Source organism: Bubalus kerabau, chromosome 1 (assembly GCF_029407905.1).
Source record: "Bubalus kerabau isolate K-KA32 ecotype Philippines breed swamp buffalo chromosome 1, PCC_UOA_SB_1v2, whole genome shotgun sequence".
NCBI classification, from domain to species: Eukaryota; Metazoa; Chordata; class Mammalia; order Artiodactyla; family Bovidae; genus Bubalus; species Bubalus kerabau.
This window is the reverse complement of record NC_073624.1, coordinates 106,652,823-106,674,419: the sequence shown is the minus strand read 5'-3', so window position 1 is coordinate 106,674,419 and position 21,597 is coordinate 106,652,823. Positions and strand designations below refer to the sequence as shown.

Genomic DNA, 21,597 nt, shown 5'->3' with positions numbered 1-21,597 from the left:
CTTTTCTTTGATTTTCATAAATACTGAAAAGACTCTCTTAAGAATTTTAAGCACAAGTAATATTTCAGTCTGTTTAAAGTATACAAATCAAGATTTTTTTTATGGTCATACCATATTTTGTGCTTGAAACCTGTCAGTATCTTATTTTATAGCAATTAAATAACTCTATAATTCATGTCACATTCCAGTCTTTTTCAATGGACATTTGCAAAAAGAATTTGATGTGTTTTTAAAATTACTGCAAAGAGAGAGATCACATAATGCTTAATAACAGAATATAATTAAACTTCCCTTTCTTGCTTTGTGTTTCTGAGACAAGATTGCTGCTAAGCTGCTGCTAAGTCGCTTCAGTTGTGTCCGACTCTGTGCGACCCCAGAGACAGCAGCCCACCAGGTTCCCCTGTCCCTGGGATTCTCCAGGCAAGAACACTGGAGTGGGTTGCTATTTCCTTCTCCAAATCTTCTGAGACAAGATTACTGGAGTCTTATTCATTTTAAAACATAAGATTACACCTTGGACCATGTAAAGATAAAGAATGTTTGGTCAGATATTTTTTGAAAGAGAAAGGTTATTTGTACCATGGATCCATAATGGAGAAGCTTTCTTTGTCAAAGTCTTTTCCTTAGAAAGTTGACCCATGGTCAACCTATAATGAAAACAGAGACATTCTTAGGTGATTGATCAGCTTAGGCAATCCCAGTTTTAGTAATGAAAAGCTCAAATTTAAGATGAAATGTGACCTCAGTAGTTCACATTTGCATTTGTAATTTTCCAGCAAAGCTCCATTTAATTAATGTTTCTTGAGGTATTTTTCAGAATTTAATGTCAATGGTTGGCCTTTGTGAACACTCAGAAGAATATGTAAAAGTTAACAACTCACCTTATGGAGTCTACCTAGGTCTTGGTATTTTATGTCTCTGTTGTGTACTTTTTATCCTTAAAGTGCAGAAAAAAAGGTTATTTCTAATTTCTAAGATATGTGTAGAATACTATATAGTTAGCCAGGTAATAAAAGAGAGAAAAGTCAAGAATATGGAGTATCTTTAAGTACTGGCAAGCATCCTCCAAATCAAAATAAAGGTAATAGTTTAGTGGCAGGTGTGTGTTAAGTCTCTTCAGTAGTGTCCTACTCTTTGTGACTCTATGGACCGTAGCCCACACAGCTCCTCAGTCCATGGAATTCTCTAGGCAGGAATACTAGAGTGGGCTGCCATTTCCTTCTCCAGGGGATCTTCACAACCCAAGGATCCACCTGATTCTCTTATGTCTCCTCCTTCGCAGTTTAGTGGCAGTATTTATGTTATAACTTTGACACTTAAATGTGCCACAGAATATTATACATTCATTCATTATACATGCCACAGAATATTATACATTTCTCAAATACTGTAGCAACTGTGTGCAAAGAAAGTACACATTAGCTATTGTATCAATAAAAAAGTTCTCAATAATTTTATCTGAGTTTCTAATTTAATTTATTTGAATAGAATTAATAAAATATTTTCCAGTTTTTTCTTGGGCTCTATCATACAAGTGATTCCTAAGAATTTTGTTTCAGGATGGAAAGAAGAACAAGAAGAATTCCTCATGTCTTTTCATTATCCCAAGTCTGGTATTTCATCTATCTCTCCATATTGTATACATTGTACATTGATCTATATAATAGTATATTTGTCTTCATGAGTTTGAGTTAACTCTGGGAGATTGTGAAGGACATGGAAGCCTGGTGTGCTGCAGTCCATGGGGGTCACAAAGAGTTGGATACAACTTAATGACTGAACAACAATAAACAATAAATCACTTCATCTTTGCTGTTTGTCAAAAAAGAAAAGGATGAGACAAGCTCAGGACATTCTGAAAAAACAATGATTTTAAGATGCACTAATGTAGGTGTCCTGAATTGCTTTAATGACTCTATGGTGTAGACACTATAGTGAAGTCCCGCACAGTAAAATTTAGACAAGTTTGCTTACCATTTGGGTGCATATATCACAAGAGTATCATTTAGGACACTTTAGGATTATTTTACAGAATGACAACATGACTTATGGAAAAATTATGCAAGCTATTTTCAGATAGAATAACTTTTTAACTGAGATGCAAGTACCAGAGAAACAAAATCATAAATTATGTGAAGACCAATCTTTACATAAGAGAAAGAACATAGTCTGGGTATTAAAACATTTGATCTCTCATCTTGGACTTGCTATGAGTGTATAAAAAATGACTGATTTCTGTTTCTTATGTTCTTCCTTCATAAAATGTCCATTTGAACTCCAAAAAAGTATATGATAAATCACAAGGATTTTAAGCATATGAATTTTAATACAAACATATAAAATCAATTTCAAAAATTTTCTGCATATACTGAAAATGTTCATTAGGAATGGACTAACCATAAGCCTTCTCTATTTTTTTTTTTTCTATTAAGTGCAGGTACCCAGTGGAACCTGAAAATACTGAGTATAACCTTTATTTTTGCAAAAGGGAACCTGGAAAAAGACTGCTTCCCACAGAAAATTTATTGACAGTAGGTGTTCAAATTTTTATACATTGAACAATTTCCCCTGCTATATAAATAATCAGGGGAGGATATTTTTAAGTTTTTTTTCTTCTTTTCATCACCTCAGAGACACACAAAATTCTGTTGTAAAGACATCACTTCTATGAGGAGGTATTCATTGTAGATGTACAGAAGTCTATGGAAACCTAAGTTTACAAGAAAAACAAGACAGATTATTATTCTAACCAACTGCATAGTCACAGAGATGCTTAATAAAATTTATCTGATGATATAATGAAATAAATTCTTGACTAAGTGCATACAGTGGGAACTATCTTTCAAGATTCACCATTGAACAAACCACATTTTCTCATTTTAAATCCTTCATGTCACCTTTTTGACATGCAGGTGAAATTTTGAAAGTAACACAATAACATTAAAATATAAACAAAAGTATTACTAACTATGAACTGATTCTCAGCTTCAAAAGTTAAAATAAATGTGTGTATAAGAGTAAAAGTATGCTGACAATGAGCAGATCAAAACTGCCAAAATGATTGACTTTTTAAATATCCAATCCATTGCATTCCCTCTAAAGGACAAAGGGAGCAAAAGAGGAAGTAGCAAAGCAGGAAACAGGAAGACCTGCTTCAGTAACTGGACATACTGATTTAATTGGCTAAGAAGTCCAAATGCTAATACTCCTAATAATCAGCCATTCCTTTTGTGTTTTGGTAACATATATCCTCATACAATGGATATCAAATGGAATTTTTGTATTTACATCAGATACTTCAAAGTTTCCATTTCTGAATTCTCCTAGTTTAATATAAGTAACACATTGTCTATTTTGTTTAAAATATCTAATATTTCCCCCAACATCTAGAGCTCCATGATGCAAAATATCATTTTGTCGATCTTCTGTTCCAGTATTCACTTTAATTCTTTTGATTACAATTGGTTTTTCAAATATAATCACAAAGACATCTCCTGTTGAAGGTGGTTTCCCCCAGAAGTAGTCATCAACACTACTGTAGGCTTTGCTTGCATCATAATTTTCAAAAACACTCATGTTGGTATAAAGACTTGCAGGAGGGTTATCTGGGAGGTCAAATGGCTCCTCTTCAAAATCATCATCCTTCAACTTATTCTCAGTTCCTTTGTATGATGAATAATAACCCATGTGCTGAAAGAGAGATGGTTTAAAACGAATCACATTTTTCTGAGCTAACAGACTCCGGAAATGAGTCAATAGCCAATCACAAGGCATTTCTTGATAAAACATTAATAAAAAATGTGCCAAACGTGGGAGATCATGAGAATGATAAAGTTTTCCAATATAGCCAAGTTTAGAGAACTCAAGGGTTACCCAGTAAGTTCCTTCTAAGGATGCAATGACTTTCTTGATGGCAGTTAAGAAATTTTTTGAACAACGAACATCATCTTCAAGCATTACATAATAGTATGAAATATTGGCACAAAAGTTGAGCAAAAAAGCATAATCTACATTTTGCTTGGAACGGAATCTGACTCTATCTTCTGGATCATTGTAATTTCTTTTAAGGCCACTCAGGATTGGGTAATATTCCTCTGGAGCATGTATAACCATTAACCTTCCAGCAATAATATGGTGGGCAAATTTCTGTGTAATATCTTGCAGCATGACCTCACGCCAGGATGAGTTAAAGTCAGCTAGATGAACCACCACTGAAAGTTCCTTCAATTCTTCATAGCTGGATTGCTCAAAAATTGACTTGATTGTCTCAAGTAAATAGCTTCCTTTTTTTCGTCTCACTGATGAAAGTCCAATTGTAAGAAATCCTGAACAAAAGAATCCAAAATGAAGACAAATTAAAGGCGAAGCTGGGTTTTGAATAACGTAGAAAAAGGAAAAAAAGTTCTTTTCCCCTTAGGCCTTCTACTCTATTAAGTACATCTAAGTGAATGATCATATATAGAGCATTTTGTGATTAAAGGATTATGCTAAATATACAAAAGCTTCCCAGGTGGCACAGTGGTAAAACTGCCTGCCAATGCAGGAGACACAGGAGTAACCAGTTCAATCCCTGGGTCAGGAAGATCCCTTGGAGGAGGAAATGGCAAGTTACTGCAATATTCTTGCCTGCTCTTACTCTCTGTTTTATATTACCTCTTTAGTATAAAGCAGTTGGAAAAGGAAATGGCAAATCACTCCAGTATTCTTGCCTGGAGAATCCCATGGACAGAGGAGTCTGGAAGGCTACAGTCCATGGGGTCTCAAAAAGTCAGACACAACTGAGTGACTAACATACACAAACTCTCTGTTTTATATTGCCTCTTTAGTATAAAGCAGTTGGTATATGTGCCAGCACACATTTGTAAGGGATTAGTAATGTGTGAACAAAGGTGGTGCAATAGATGGAGATTTTAAAAAATAGTGGCAGTCTTTGAAATTAGGAGGAAGTTTAAGAGAAGTAGACATTTGAAATGGAATAAAAAAGATCTAAAGAAAGCTAAACTATTGCAGTTTTTCCTCAACCTGGTGATCACAAACTCACTTGCGTCAACACTTCTTAACAGGCAACTCAATTTTTGTGGTCTCCACACCATCTACTAAGAAGTTCATGATATCACTGTGTATCACTAATTCTAAAACATATTTTTCACACAGAAATATTTTAAACTCAGGTTGTATATCACAACTGATAGCATCTTACAACTTAAACTTGATGATGCTTGTGTTTTCTTAGTGGTACATCAATTAGATCATGATATTTTCTATAATTTACAATGTCTTGAAATCCATGAAATGTAGTATGTTACTTCTTGGATCAAAGTGCCTGTAGTGGATTGAATAATTGCCTCCAAAATTTCATGTCTACCTGGAACTTTAGACTGTGACCTTAAGATGCAATTAGTTAAAGATCTCCAGATGAAATCATATTGGATTTAGATTGGACAGTAAATTCAAGGACTAATGTCCTTATAAGAATGGGAGAGGACACAGAGAGACAAAGAAGGCCATGTGGAGAGTGGCAGTGATTGCAGTTTTGCTACAACTAACCAAGGGATGCCAAGTGCGACTAACACCTGGAAGAGGCAAGGAAGGATTCTCCTCTAGATGGAGTCTGGTGCTGCCAGCATCCTGGTTTCTGAATTCTGGCTTCCAGAAATGTGAGAGAATCAATTTCCATTGTTTCAAACCACCTAGTTTGTGATCGTTTGTTATGACATCTTAGGAAACAAATACAATGACTTTCACTACTTCAAACTGGTGGCATGTCATAAAACCAATGTTTGGAAATGTATCACTGTGGGAATAATTATTTTTAAAAGCTAACTTAAAAAAGTTAAAGTGAGTTGCTTTTTCCTAGTCTCCCTACATGAATTCTATAGCAAACTGTTAAAAATTTCATGTTGCAATTAGGCATTTAATTTTTTTTTTTGGTGTTGTTATTAATGAAATTGGATTGGTGAATAACTGAATTTGTGAAGAAACACAATGTTTCCCAAAATATATATTATATTAGTAAAGCCCATAAATTTATTGTTATACAAATGAAGTGTATTATCATTATTTTAAAACAAAGTATTTTATTGTTCTTGATTTTAAAAGTACTTACGCTTTCTTTGTAAAGGCATGACAGCTAAGTAGCGATAGGTGACATTGAGGGCTCCTGAGAAATTAGACAAATCTTTGAAAGTATGCATGTAGTGTTCTGGACTCAGCTGATGTGTAGATGTTTCTCTTAAAATCTGTTTGTCTCCTTCCTGAATGCCAAGAAGGAGGAGGAGAGAAATAACAGATGGTCATGAATTAAATAAACTTTCTCCTTACACAATAATAATAATAATAAATATATATATATAATGGGTATATATATCTGATATACAATATGTTGTTGTTGTTGTTGTTCAGTCACTCAGTCGTGTCCAACTCTTTGCAACGCTGTGGACTGCAAGACACCAGGCTTCCCTGTCCTTCACCATCTCCCGGAGCTTGCTCAAACTCACGTTCATTGAGTTGGTGTTGTGATGCCATCTACCCATCTCATCCTCTGTCGTCCCCTTCTCCTGCCTTCAATCTTTTCTAGCATCAGGGTCTGGAGAAGGAAATGGCAGCCCATTCCAGTACTCTTGCCTGGAAAATCTCATGGATGGGGGAGCCTGGTGGGCTGCCATCTACGGGGTCGCACAGAGTTGGACACGATTGAAGAGACTTAGCAGCAGCAGCAGCAGCAGCAGGGCTTTTTCCAGTGAGTTGGCTCTTTGCATCAGGTGGCCAAAGTATTGGAACTTCAGTTGTAGCAGCCATCCTTCCAATGAATATACAAGGTTGATTCCCTTTATGTTTGATCTCCTTTCAGTCCAAGGGACTCTCAAGAGTCTTTAATATGGGTATTATATAAATATCAATGACTGGCATTAGAAGATGTAGATAATCATTTTTCACCTGAATTCTAGATTCTGTTCACTATTTTCCACTTTTTATTTTATGCCTACAGTTGCTTTTCTAAAGCATACATTAATAATGGCATTCTCTTGATAAAAAAAAAATTGAAAACTCCCACTGCTTTCATGTTAAAATTCAAATTATTTACAAGAATCTTCAAACTTGACAGTGATCTTTACAGTTTCATGTAAAGCTAATTCTCACTAGATTCCCCATATCTGAATCATATCAAACTACTTACTGTTCTTCAAGTCCTGTCAAATAAAAGACCACACATTATTTCTAAGATTTTGAAATTTTAGGAATGATTAGAAGGATGCAACAGTGAACATAATGATTGGAGTTTGAATAGCTTATTATCAAGAAGTGTTAGTCAGTCATTTATGTAGCCACTATAATCGAAGGCTATTGAGAATGGACAGTCATGGTCTTTGTGAAATGATAGTATTTTTTACAAATATCTTCAAGATATCTTGATTACGAGACATTAGTACCAAATGTTTAAGGAAATGTCTTTAGACCTTGTACAGGTCTTTACCATGATGTTTGCTTGTTGCTTGTGAGTGTAGAGTGGGGGAGGGAGTGTCCTGATGAAAGTAAAGTTTAGATCTTTTATATTTATTTATTTATTTTTTTTTTTTATTTTATTTATTTATTTATTTTTAATTTTATTTTATTTTTAAACTTTACATAACTGTATAAACTTTAGTATCAATTTGATAATGGAATTATGTCATACAATCTTCAGGATGGTTTATATTCAAGAAGATTCCTATTCAGCTTAACAGTATCCTGCTAACAATTAATTGCTTCCCTTTATCTCCCTCTGATATAAATTCAGTTGTAGATTTTGATTATCTAATCATTTGAACAAGCCTCTATTAGTTATATATTACTAGCAACATGATGACTTGCTTGGCTTTTGTATATGGTTTATTATCACTGGTAGAATATTAGGACAACCTAATTAGATTTTTTTTTGTTTGTTTCTTTTCTGGCAAAGTATCTATTGTGCTGTGTGAGTTCTGTGGATATTTCAACTATTCAGTATAAGATTGGCAGGTCAGGTATAAGCAATGCCATTAAGACAACAGAGAAAGTGAATGTATTAAATAAATTTGGTCCTCATACTATTGGACTGTGGTCAATAAAACTTTAATCAATTAAACATTATCCTAAAATACTAGAAAGAATTCAAATACAAATTTTACTTTAGTTGGAACATTTACTGCTTGATTTCAAATTCAAATATCAATGGAAAAGGTGACTAACTCAAAGTTTTAAATCTATGGCCAGGCTGAAATTGTCTTAGAATAAAAGTTGAAATAGTGAACATTGACTGGGAAGATCTTTCAATCTGGTCCTTGATAAATGAATATGCATTCTGTATATCTTTTCTGTATATTGAATTATGTTTATGAGCCTATATTTGCTTTTTAATAGTGTATAATATTTTATATTGCCTTGATAATTTGGACAAAGAAAAATACTTTATTCTGATTTATAATGTGTTTGCCATCTATAAATTAAAGAATTTTAAAATACATTGAAACATGTAAAATATCATGTATGAAACAAGTTGCCAGTCCAGGTTCGACGCACGATACTGGATGCTTGGGGCTGGTGCACTGGGACAACCCAGAGGGATGGAATGGGGAGGGAGGAGGGAGGAGGGTTCAGGATGGGGAACACATGTATACCTGTGGCGGATTCATTTTGATATTTGGCAAAACTAATACAATTATGTAAAGTTTAAAAATAAAATTAAATTAAAAAAATAAAATAAAATAAAATACATGACATTAAACTTGGGAAGCTAGTTGTATAAATGTACTAATTAATATGCATTGAATTCTGATTATCTTAAATTAGTTGCATATATATATTTTCATCTTTGTATTTCTGAAAACCTAAAAAAAATCATGAAAGTTTTAAAATGAACAAATTTAGGATTTTCAAAAGGTAACTGGAGACTCAATTTTGCATTAGCTACTTTAATAGTAAATATGATGTCCATATTTAACAGGATCTAGAAAATATATTTATAAAAATCAGGCAGTAGTCACAATACTGAATTCATTTTACCATTCTGTTCTTATGTGATGTCACATTCTAAAGGAAGTGCAGGATACTGAATATCTCTTTAAGAATTCTATCTTGAACACGTAAAAATCCAGACCTTTTCTGTGATAAGATAGAGTACATTCATCCTGATTGAAGGACATAACAGCATATAAGATGAAATGAGACATATGAAAGCACTTTATTAAATTCTCAAGAACAAGTCTTTACACTTTTCAGCATAAATAAATAATGCAACTTTCACCTGAGTCAGCCTTGTTGGCTGCTTTCCAGAAGCATCTACCTGAACAGCCAGGCTCTCCCTGGATACCTCCTTTCTATAGCTACTATGCTGTAGTGTATTTTTCAGTAACAAGACAAAGCTTTATGACAATCATTTTCTGGATGGGAATGAAATTCAATGGACTAGCTACAGGCTAAATATATACCCTAGTGGCTACTATGAAGATGCTCACAGCCGAGAGGCTAAGTTGATTGGGCATGCAGTGTCTCTTCTACTTAGTTTGCCTTGTAATATAATTTGTCTATTACACTGAACTTGGCTTTCTTTCCTACTGAAAGGCACATATGCCTCTATCATGTAAGCAATACACTAAGCTGTTATACACCCAGGATTTGGGGCCATTGATGGATTTTCTAGCAAGAAGAGTAGAATCCATGTGCTAAATAACCCTAGAGGCCTTATTACTGTAATTGTTTATCTGAGTTCTCTGAATTATAACTACAATTTCCTCCTGATGTAAGAAAAACAGGGAACTTCCCTGGTGGTCCAGTGGTTAAGACTGTTCTCCCAGTGTAGGGGGCTGGGGTTCAATCCTGTATCAGAGAACTAGGTTCCTCATGCCACAACTAAGAGGCCAGTTTTCTATGGATACTAACATATTGCTTAAAATTCTCCAAGCCAGGCTTCAATAATATGTGAACCATGAACTTCGAGATGTTCAACCTGGTTTTAGAAAAAGCAGAGGAACCAGAGACCAAATTTCCAACATCTCCTGGATCATCGAAAAAGCAAGAGAGTTCCAGAAAAACATTCAGTTTTGCTTTACTGACTATGCCAAAGCCTTTGACTGTGTGGATCACAATAAACTGGAAAATTCTGAAAGAGATGGGAATACCAGACCACCTGACCTACCTCTTGAGAAACCTGTATGCAGGTCAGGAAGCAACAGTTAGAACTGGACATGGAACAATAGATTGGTTCCAAATAGGAAAAGGAGTACGTCAAGGCTGTATATTGTCACCCTGCTTATTTAACTTATATGCAGAGTACATCATGAGAAATGCTGGGCTGGAAGAAGCACAAACTGGAATTAAGATTTCCGGGAGAAATATCAATAACCTCAGATATGCAGATGACACCACCCTTATGGCAGAAAGTGGAGAGGAACTAAAAAGCCTCTTGATGAAAGTGAAAGAGGAGAGTGAAAAAGTTGTCTTAAAGCTCAACATTCAGAAAACTAAGATCATGGCATCTGGTCCCATCATTTCATGGCAAATAGATGGGGAAACAATGGAAACAGTGGCTGACTTTATTTTTGGGGGCTCTAAAATCACTGCAGATGGTGATTGCAACCATGAAATTAAAAGACGCTTACTCCTTGGAAGGAAAGTTATGACCAACCTAGATAGCATATTAAAAAGCAGAGACATTATTTTGTCAACAAAGGTCTGTCTAGTCAAGGCTATGGTTTTTCCAGTAGTCATGTATGGATGTGAGAGTTGGACTATAAAGAAAGATGAATGCCGAAGAACTGATGCTTTTGAACTATAGTGTTGGAGAAGACTCTTGAGAGTCCCTTGGACTGCAAGGAGATCCAACCAGTCCATCCTAAAGGAGATCAGTCCTGAGTGTTCATTGGAAGGACTGTTATTGAAGCTGAAATTCCAATACTTTGGCCACCTCATGCAAAGAGCTGACTCATTTGAAAAGACCCTGGTGCTGGAAAAGATTGAGGGCAGGAGGAGAATGGGATGACAGAGGATGAAATGGTTGGATGGCATCACTGACTTGATGGACATGGGTTTGGGTGGACTTCGAGAATTGGTGATGTACAGGGAGGCCTGGCATGCTGTGGTTCATGGGGTCACAAAGAGTCAGACATGACTGAGCCAGTGAACTGAACTGAACTAACACATGAGCAACTGAACTGAAGAACAATAATAAAGTATTTGTACATGAATGACAATGAATATTTAAAAGTTTATACATATTAAGCCTTGGGATAAAATTTAGTTCAAAATGTAATTTAGGTAGAAAACATCCTCTAGTTAAGAGTGAATATTTAAATTAATAAAAATATTGTCACTAAATTTTCAAAATGGGGGGATGCTTATATTTAATATCCATTTTAATTCACTTTTTCTAAGTAATGCAAATTTCTACTTAATAAAGTAAATATTTAAAAAAAATTCAATTTTTTTAAGCTAAGAAGTAATTAATATCTTCTCTGTACCTGGGATGATTTGTAAATCTGATTAGATATATATGGGCTTCCCTGGTGGTATATGGCTAATGTAGCCAGATTTCATTGAGAAAGTACTGTTTAGTAAGAGCTACTTCATTAAATCACACTTTTAAATAATGCGGGTAGGACTGATGTTTAGACAGAAATGTATAAATAGAGCAATAGCATTTGATCTTATGGGTATGTACTCTATTACTTCTTATACATTTTATGGTGACTTTGAAGTGGTTCTCTTCCAAAAGACATAAAGATGTTTGCTGCATATAATAATATTTTGTCTACTTAAAGTTAAATATTGAAATTGCACTTGAAAGAGTCTATCATCACTAAATGCAACAAACATCCTACCAATACCATGTGTTTGATTTACAAGACGAGATTTACTTTTACCAGTACACAGAGATGCAAGAAATAAATGTTTATCACAAAATTAAATCATTAATCAAGAGCTCCTCTAATTAATTTACAATCTTCAATTCTCTTAATTAAAAAATAGCTGGGTCACCTAGGTCTTGATCTATTGCTCTTAAATTTCATAAACCTAATAGGTTAAAAAAGTCTAAAATGCATATCACTCGTAAGTCTTTCCAGTTTGCTATGTTTAACTAGATCATGCCTAGTCAAATTCTATTAACTGTGATACCTTCAATATGGTGAATTGACTAAGGACGGTAGAATTAAACCTATACTTGAAGGTAAAAGCTCACAAGATTAAACCTATAACTGAAGGTAAAAGACATAGGCAGAGTCAAGATCTAGGGATGTGACAGAATTTCACTATCAAAGAACAATGCTAAGGGAGGCAAGATGCTTTACAGAAGACCTCCTAAGAAAATCTGTACCAACTAAGATCATTTAGTTGGCCTGTAGAATATAGAATAGTATCTGACAAGTAATTGGTAGTTACTAAATCATTTTCAATTAATAAAATAAAACATTTTACTAGGAAATGATCTTTGAAGTTGTTGTCAATGTCTCTCTGCTAAGTCACTTCAGTCGTGTCCGACTCTTAGCGACCCCATGGACTACAGCCTACCAGGCTCCTCTGTCCATGGGATTTTCCAGGCAAGAGTACTGGAGTGGGTGCCATTGCCTTCTCCGAATGTCTCTCTAGTTAAGATATTAATTGAAAGTTTTCAGCATGCTTGTATGAAAGAAAGTACTTTCCAGTTCTCTGTGTGTTCAAAGGCTTTGGTTTTCTGAAATATGTAAACAGGAATCATTGCACAAGTATTAGAATTTTCTCAGCTATTTTAACATCAGTTACGATGGAAAAAGTAAATAAGAAATTATGTCCATAATTATTCTCATTAGACATGAATTATGTGACAATCATAACAAAAATAAATAATAGAGACATATTGAGTTCTCACGATTAGTCAGAATGTGTCTTTTTGTATACTTTAATAATTCACTTAAAATTCATTCAGGGAATTTCCCTGGCAGCCCAGTGGTTAAATCTCTGTGCTTCCATTGTAGAGAGTATGGGTTTGATCCCTGGTCAGGAACTAAGTATCTATAATTGTGTGGTGTGGCCAAAAAAAAAAGAAAACTACCCACCCCCCCAAAAAAAACAAACAACCCATAAAATTAGGGACTTCCTTGGTGTCTCAATGCATATCATTAGTAAGTTTCTTCAGAGGTTAAAATTCCACACTTCCATTGTAGGGGGCATGGGTTTGATCCCTGGTTGGGGGCTTCTCAGGTGGCTCTAGGGGTAAATAACCTGCTTGCCAATGCAGGAGATGCAAGAGATGAGTTTGATCCCTGGGTCAGGAAGATCCCTTGGAGGAGGGCATGGAAACCTACTCCAGTATTCTTGCCTGGAGAATCCCATGGCCAAAGGAGCCTGGATACTCCTTAGGGTCATAGAGTCAGACAAGACTGAAGCAACCTAGCATGCATGCATGCATGCACAGGGGACTAAGACACCTGCATGCTGCCGGACATGGGGGACAAAATCTACTTACTAACTTACTAATTTTATCTTTTTTAAACTATTGAACAGTTTGCACATCCTTATCTTTAGTTCTTGCCATTCTTTATTACTTTTCAGTGACTATAAGGGTAAAACATGGTGGTCATATACAGCTATTCAAGATCCAAATGAGACGTCACACATTAATAAAGCATTCTTTCTTAACAAAATAGCACACTTAGTATCATTAATTAGACAATAGGATTTGAAAATTTTTGATAATATAGACAAGTATAGAAAGTAAGGAGTAATACCTATAAAAATTTCTTTAGTCTATTTACAGGTGACTCTGCCCAGTTCTACTTATAAGTGTTTTTTTTTTTCAGTAAATATGTAATATACTACTATGAACTTCCCTGGTGGCTCAGTGCTAAAGAATCTGCCTGTCAATGCAGGAGATATGGGTTCCATCCCTGTGTCAGGAAGATCTGCTGGAGAGGGAACTGACAACTCATTCCAGTAGTCTTGCCTGGAGAAGCCCATGGACAGAGGAGTCTATGAGGTCATAAAGAGTTGGATACAACTGAGAGACCAAGCACACACACACACACACAGACATACAATTAATTCAGATAGGGATGATAGCTAACTTATTTGTAATTAGATGTGCATATTTGCATTAAATATAGCATATAGCATTAAATAAAGCATTGCAACATAAGCCAAAACAATTATAATGTTGACAATATATAATTGATAAAAGTAGCTAGATGGGAAAGATATATGTTATAATTTTGCTCAGACTAAGGCTATTTCAATATCCTGGGACTGAAGTTATGCTGCAAGTGGACTGTCTTGTTTGATTTAGGCCTTACTTTGAACAAAAAGTAATCAACCTCCAAGACTTACCATAACATAGCTATCTTCAATGTACAAGTTCATAAACAGAAGGAAAATGACAAGAACTCCCAAGAATGAGACAGTAGAACGTTTTCGCAGGCATCGCATTTTATCTAGTACATCAAAAATATGTTTCACTTGGTGAAATTTAAGCATTCTCTCCTGTGGAAAAGAGGCACAGAATTACCAATAATTAATTATGCATGTAAATATTTCCTCACCATATCAATCAACAGGCCTTTATAAAATTGTACTCTCCAAATATTTGAATCAAAATTGTTTACACTTTCACAATAAAAGTTGGCATAATTTATTAATACATTAACATAAAGATAATGCAGTGGTTTATCTTGATGTAGTGTAAGTAAAAGTGAAAAGCACAGTTATTTCTGAACAAGTAAATATTGGTAACAATAATGTAAGAAAATAATAGTCCCCACTGCACATGGTGAATGCAGCCATGAAATTAAAAGACACTTCCTCCTTGGAAGAAAAGCTATGACCAACCTAGACAGCATATTAAGAAACAGAGACATTACTTTGCCAACAAAGGTCCATCTAGTCAAAACTACGGTTTTTCCATTAGTCATGTATGGATGTGAGAGTTGGACTATAAAGAAACCTGAGCTCAGAAGAATTGATGCTTTTGAACTGTGGCATTGGAGAAGACTCTTGAGAGTCCCTTGGACTGCAAGGAGATCAAACCAGTCCATCCTAAAGGAAATCAGTCCTGGATATTCATCAGAAGGACTGATGCTGAAGCTGAAACTCCAATATTTTAGCCCCCTGATATGAAGAACTGACTCATTTGAAAAGACCCTGATTGGGAAGGATTGAAGGCAGGAGGAGAAGGGGATGACAAAGGATGAGATGGTTGGATGGCATCACAGACTCCATGGACATGAGTTTGAGCAAGTTCCAGGAGTTGGTGATGGACAGGCAAGCCTGGCGTGCCATAGTCCATGGGGTCAGAAAGAGTCAGCCATGACTGAGGGACTGAATTGAACTGATGTGAAAGAATGAAAATAAAAGAAAAGCAAGCATTAAGGTAACATCTACCTCCCCATATTATAATTAAAAATAGAAGACACTAGAAGTTTGGGGCTAATACTGATCTCAGAGTAGGTCCACTGAAAAGAAATATAAGGAGAAAATTTGAGTGAAAGAAAGAGAAGTCACAGAGGAAGTTAAAGTTTTGGGGGTGAGTCTACACAAAAATTCAGTTATAATTGCTTTGTTTATTTTCCCAGTAATTCTTGCTAAATCAGTGTAAATCCTGGAGTGGCATATCAACATTGCCTTGCTCAATCTATTGTTTATAATGATTTATGGACTACAAAAATCCAAACTGGAGTTGGTAGGATTAGTGGAAACCTAATTATTTTCCTAATTATTTCACTCTTCTACATTTTGTGATCCACTACAATTATAAATTCATTTAGATTACTGATATTTTAAAAAATTATATAGAAAACCTAGAATGATCAAAAGGTTAGTGAAATCATATTTTGTCCATAAACAACAATTTCTGGAAATTATGCCTTGTTGAGTTTTATACTATGTCTTTTTCGGTTCAGCTTTAGGATGAAGTATTTATGGGCATAAAGAACTTCAGGAGGTGAAAAAGGCCTCTACCCCAAACTTTACAGCAATGTCTAGAATACATCCAGCTAACAATGTCTCTTCCATGAATTAATGTAAGAAAGCATTTCTGAATCTTTGAAAATTATAGGAAAGAAGATGAGGAATTGGGAGAAAGGAATGTTAATGCAAGCCCATTTTCTTTGGCCATATTCTTCTTGAGAGTTAATTTTTCTTGATTTTTAGCTATAAATATATGTGTAGAGATGTGCATATATATTTTTTTATAATGTTTAAAAAAAATTCCTTCCCTATCTTGATGTCAGATGAGTGAGTGAGTGAGTGAAGTCGCTCAGTCATGTCCGACTTTTTGCGACCCCATGGGCCATAGCCTACAAGGCTCCTCTGTCCATGAAATTTTCCAGACAAGAGTACTGGAGTGGGTTGCCATTTCCTTCTCCAGGGGATCTTCCCGACCCAGGGATCGAACCCAGGTCTCCCGCATTGCAGGCAGACGCTTTACCATCTGAGCCAATATGGGGCAGATAGACAGTCTCATTAATTTTTTCTGTGTGTATGTCTTTTTTTTGCTTGCTTTAATAGACAGACTTCTGTTAGTACACCTGGAATTTATCTTTGTGTCTCTTATGAGGTGAAAGTGAAACGATTTATCTCTTCCATATGTAGAGCTGAGCAGTTCACTGGCAAAAGTAATAATAGTATTACCACTCTAACTTCAAGAGGGTGAGGAGGTATAATCTCCTGTGTACTGAGAAATAAATAAAAACTGGATACTGGAAAACAATAATGAATTAATGAAACTATGAGGCATGCCATGTAGGGTCACCCAAGACAGATGGGTTATGGTGGAGAGTTCTGACAAAACGTGGTCCACTGGAGAAGGCAATGGCAAGTCACTTCAGTATTCTTGCCTTGAGAACCCCATGAGCAGTATGAAAAGGTAATAATATATGACACTTAAGGATGAACTTCCCAGGTCAGTAGGTGGCCAATATGCTACTGGAGAAGAGTGGAGAAGTAAAACCATAAAGAATGAAGAGAAGGAGCCAAAGTGAAAACAACGGCCAGTTGTGAATGTGACTGGTGATGGAAGTAAAGTCGGATGTGTAAAGAACAATATTGCATAGGAACCTGGAATGTTAGGTCCATGAATCAAGGTAAATTAGAAGTGGTCAAACAGGAGATGGCAAGAGTGAACGTTGACATTTTAGGAATCAGTGAACTAAAATGGACTGGAATGGGTGAATTTAATTCAGATGACCATTATATTTACAATTGTGGGCAAGAATCCCTTAGAAGAAATGGAGTAGATATCATAGTCAAAAAAAGAGTTCAAAATGCAGTACTTGGGGGAAATCTCAAAAATGACAGGATGATTTCTGTTAGTTTTCAAGGCAAACCATCCAATATCACAGTAATCCAAGTCTATGCCCCGACCAGTAACGCTGAAGAAGCTGAAGCTGAATGGTTCTGTGAAGACCTACAAGATCTTCTAGAACTAACACCCCCAAAAGATGTCCTTTTATCATAGGGGACTGGAATGCAAAAGTAGGAAGTTAAGGGCTACCTGGAGTACCAGGCAAATGTGGCCTTGGAGTACAAAATGAAGCAGAGTAAAGGCTAACAGAGTTTTTTGCCAAGAGAACGCACAGGTCATAGCAAACACCCTCTTCCAACAACACAAGAGAAGGCTCTACACATGGACATCACCAAATGGTCAACACCTAAATCGGATTGATTATATTCTTTGCAGCCAAAGATGGAGAAGCTCTATACAGTCAGCAAAAACAAGACTGGGAGCTGACTGTGGCTCAGATCATGAACTCCTGCCAAATTCAGACTTAAATTGAAGAAAGTAGGGAAAACCACTGGACTATACAGGTATGACTTAAATAAAATCCCTTATGATTATACAGTGGAAGTGACAAGTAGATTCACGGGATTACATCTGATATCAGATTCCCTGAAGAACAATGGATAGAGGTTTGTGACATTGTACAGGAGGCAGTGATTAAGACCATCCCCAAGAAAAATAAATGCAAAAAGTCAAAATGGTTGTCTGAGGAGGCCTTACAAATAGCTGAGAAAGGAAGAGAAGCTAAAGGTAAAGGAGAAAAGGAAAGATATAAGCATCTGAATGCAAAGTTCCAAAGAATATCAAGGAACGATAACAAAGCCTTCTTCAGTGATCGATGCAAAGAAATAGAGAAAAACAATAGCATGGGAAAGGCTAGAGATCTCTTCAAGAAAATTAGAGATACCAAGGGAATATTTCATGCAAAGATAGACTCAATAACGGACAGAAATGGTATGGACCTAATAGAAGCAGAAGATTAAGAAGAGGTAGCAAGAATACACAGAAGAGCAATACAAAAAAGATCTTCATGACCCAGATAATCACGATGGTGTGATCACTCACCTACATCCAGACATCCTGTAATGCAAAGTCAAGTGGGCCTTAGGAAGCATCACTACAAACAAAGCTAGTAGAGGCGATAGAATTCCAGTTGAGCTGTTTCAAATCCTAAAAGATGATGCTGTTAAAGTGCTGCACTCAATATGCCAGCAAATTTGGAAAACTCAGCAGTGGCTATAGGACTGGAAAAGGTCAGTTTTCATTTCAATCCCAAAGAAAGGCAATACCAAAGAATGCTCAAACTATTGCACAATTGCACTCATCTCACATGCTATCAAAGTAATGCTCAAAACTCTCTAAACCAGGCTTCAGCAATACGTGAATCGTGAACTTCCAGATGTTCAAGCTGGATTTATAAAAGGCAGGGTAATCAGAGATCAAAATGCCAACATCTGTGTTGGATCATTGAAAAAGCAAGAGAGTTTCAGAAAAACATCCACTTAAGCTTTATTGACTATGCCAAAGCCTTTGACTGTGTGGATCACAACAAACTGTGGAAAATTCTGAAAGAGATGGGAATTCCAGACCACCTTGCTTGCCTCCTGAGAAATCTGTATGCAGATCAAAAAGCAACAGTTAGAACTGGACATGGAACAACAGATTGGTTTCAAATAGGAAAAGGAATACTTTAAGACTGTATATTGTCCCTGCATATTTAACTTATATGCAGAGTGGTGGTGGTTTAGTTGCTAAATAGTGTCCAACTGTTGGGATCTCATGGTCTGTAGCTCACCAGGCTCCTCTGTCCATGGGATTTCTAGGCAAGAATACTGGAGTGGGTTGCCATTTCCTTCTCCAGGGGATCTCCCCCAGGCAGGGATTAAACCTATGTTTCTTGCTTGGCAGGCAAATGATTAATCAACAGAACTTTACATCATGTGAAAGGCCAGGCTGAATGAAGCACAAGCTGGAATCAAGATTCCTGGGAGAAATATCAATAATCTCAGATATGCAGATGACACCACACTTATGGTAGAAAGTGAAGAACTAAAGAGCCTCTTGATGAAAGTGAAAGAGGAGAGTGGAAAAGCTGGCTTAAAACTCAACATTCAGAAAACTAAGATCATGGCATCTGGTCCCATCACTTCATGGCAAATAGATGGGGAAACAATGGAAACAGTGACAGACTTTATTTTTGGGGGCTCCAAAATCACTGCAGATGGTGACTGTAGCCATGAAATTAAAAGACGAATGCTCCTTGGAAGAAAAGCTATGATCAGACTAGACAGCATTTAAAAAGCAGAGACATTACTTTGCCAAAAACGTTCCATCTAGTCAAAGCTATGGTTTTTCCAGTAGTCATGTATGGATGTGAGAGTTGGACTATAAAGAAAGCTGAGCACTGAAGAACTGATGCTTTTGAACTGTGGTATTGGAGATGACATTTGTGAGTCCCTTGGTTTGCAAGGAGATGAAACCACTCAATCCCAAAGGAAATCAGTACTGAATAGTCATTGGAAGATCTGATGCTGAAGTTGAAACTGCAATACTTTGGCTAACTGATGTGAAGAACTAACTCACTGGAAAAGACCTTGATTCTGGGAAAATGGAAGGCAGGAGAAGGGGATGACAGAGCATTAGATGGTTGGATGACATCACTGATTTGATGGACATGAGTTTGAGCAACCTCTGGAAGTTGGTGATGGACAGGGAAGCCTGATGTGCTGCAGTCCATGGGGTCACAAAGAATCAGACACAACTGAGTGACTGAACAGAAATGAAACATTAATAATACATAAACTGTTAGTCACCCGGTCATGTCTGGCTCTTGTGATTCCTGGACTGTAGCCCACCAGGATCTCTGTCCTTAGGATTCTCCAGGCTAGAATACTGGAGTGCGTAGCCATCCGTTTCTCTACCCAGGGATTGAGCCCCAGTCTCCTGCATTGCAAGCAGATTCTTTGCCGTCTGGGTCATCAGAGTAGGCCTAATACCACACCATATATTAAATCATCTCATCTTTTGGTTTGTGATGTCAGTTTTAGAATACGGTCAGTTTCTAATTTGCATTTATGTGTCAAAAGTGTGTCAATAGACTCATCATTTATCTTTTCCAATAAGAAAATACATACATACCGCTTTTGAACCAAAACATTGTTAAGTTAAATTCTGTTGTCTCATTCTATAATCTGAAGTGTACTGTAACGTGGTCCTCAATCTACAGATAAAATATTCTGCTTGTAAAAGGTTTTTTTTTTTTCCTGGATTTGGGTAGGATAAGATGCATTTTCATGTTCACTGCAGCAGTAACTGGCCTAAGTTTGCCCAGCAAAGATAAGAAGCAAGATTAATACTAAAGACTCTCCATCTGTGGCTCATTTCAAGAAAATGATACTCTGGTAGGCTGCCAGGCCCCAAGGACCTGGAGGGGCTGCCTACAGGGTACAGAGTCTGGATGCAGCTGGGATCTGTTAGCATAAATGCTTGTAAGTCTGGATGCTTGAGGCAGAAGTCTCAGGGTCACCTGAGAAGGACTGTTTTGAAGTAGGGTCTGGTGAAAGATTTATCTTTTTATACTCAGTGGCCAGTCTCAGAACTCTGGTGGTGGTGTTGTTCAGTTGCTAAGTCGTGTCCAGCTCTTTGTGATCCCATGGACTACAGTATGCCAGGGTCCTCTGTCCGCCACTGTCTCCTGGAGTTGGCTCAATTTCATGTCCATTGAGTAAGTGACAGTATCTAACCATCTCATCCTCCACTGCTCCCTTTTCTTTTGCCTTAAATCTTTCCCAGCATCAGGGTCTGTTTCAATGAGTCGGCTCATCCCATCAGGTGACCAAAGTACTGGAGCTTTAGCATCAATCCTTTCAATGAATATTGAGAGTTGATTTCCTTTAGAATTGACTGGTTTTATCTCCTTGCAGTCCAAGGGATTTCTGAGAATCTTCTCCAGCACCACAATTTGAAAGCATCAATTCTTCAGTGTTCAGCCTTCTTTATGGTTCAACTCTCACATCCATACATGACTACGGGAAAAACTGTAGCTTTGACAATACAAATATCTCTTGGCAAAGTAATGTCTCTGCTTTTTAATACACTATCTAGGTTTGTCATAGTTTTCCTTCCAAGGAGCAAGTGTCTTTTAATTTCATGGCTGCAACACAGAACTCTGGTGCTGCCCTCTATATTTTAGGATGTGCCTGATTCAGGTCCAGGAGAGGATGCTCCAAGAACACTGAGGGTGTACACCCCTGAGGGTTTGGGTTGAAGGAAGAGGTGGAATTGAGGTGTTTCAGGACCCATCCTGGGGGATACCATGGATTAGTATAAAGTTTATG

At 36.6% G+C, this 21,597-nt stretch overlaps 1 protein-coding gene across 1 annotated transcript; it reads right to left on the bottom strand.

Moving 5' to 3' along the window:
• Nucleotides 1-3,183: 3,183 nt before the first annotated feature.
• On the bottom strand, nucleotides 3,184-14,460 carry MGAT4C (MGAT4 family member C). The gene is made up of 3 exons (XM_055566395.1): nucleotides 14,314-14,460; nucleotides 6,107-6,254; nucleotides 3,184-4,325 (listed from the first exon to the last, which is right to left on the bottom strand). Exons 1-3 carry the CDS (start codon nucleotides 14,458-14,460, stop codon nucleotides 3,184-3,186), a joined length of 1,437 nt encoding a protein of 478 aa, XP_055422370.1.
• Between the last annotated feature and the right edge of the window lie 7,137 nt (nucleotides 14,461-21,597).

Coding starts and splice junctions, on each gene's coding strand:
- MGAT4C (XM_055566395.1), bottom strand. CDS start 14,460: ATGCTTAAATTTCACCAAGTGAAACATATTTTTGATGTACTAGATAAA. Junction 6,255..14,313: donor TTGAAGATAGCTATGTTATG/GTAAGTCTTGGA, acceptor CTTGGCATTCAG/GAAGGAGACAAACAGATTTT. Junction 4,326..6,106: donor CATGCCTTTACAAAGAAAGC/GTAAGTACTTTT, acceptor TCTTTTGTTCAG/GATTTCTTACAATTGGACTT.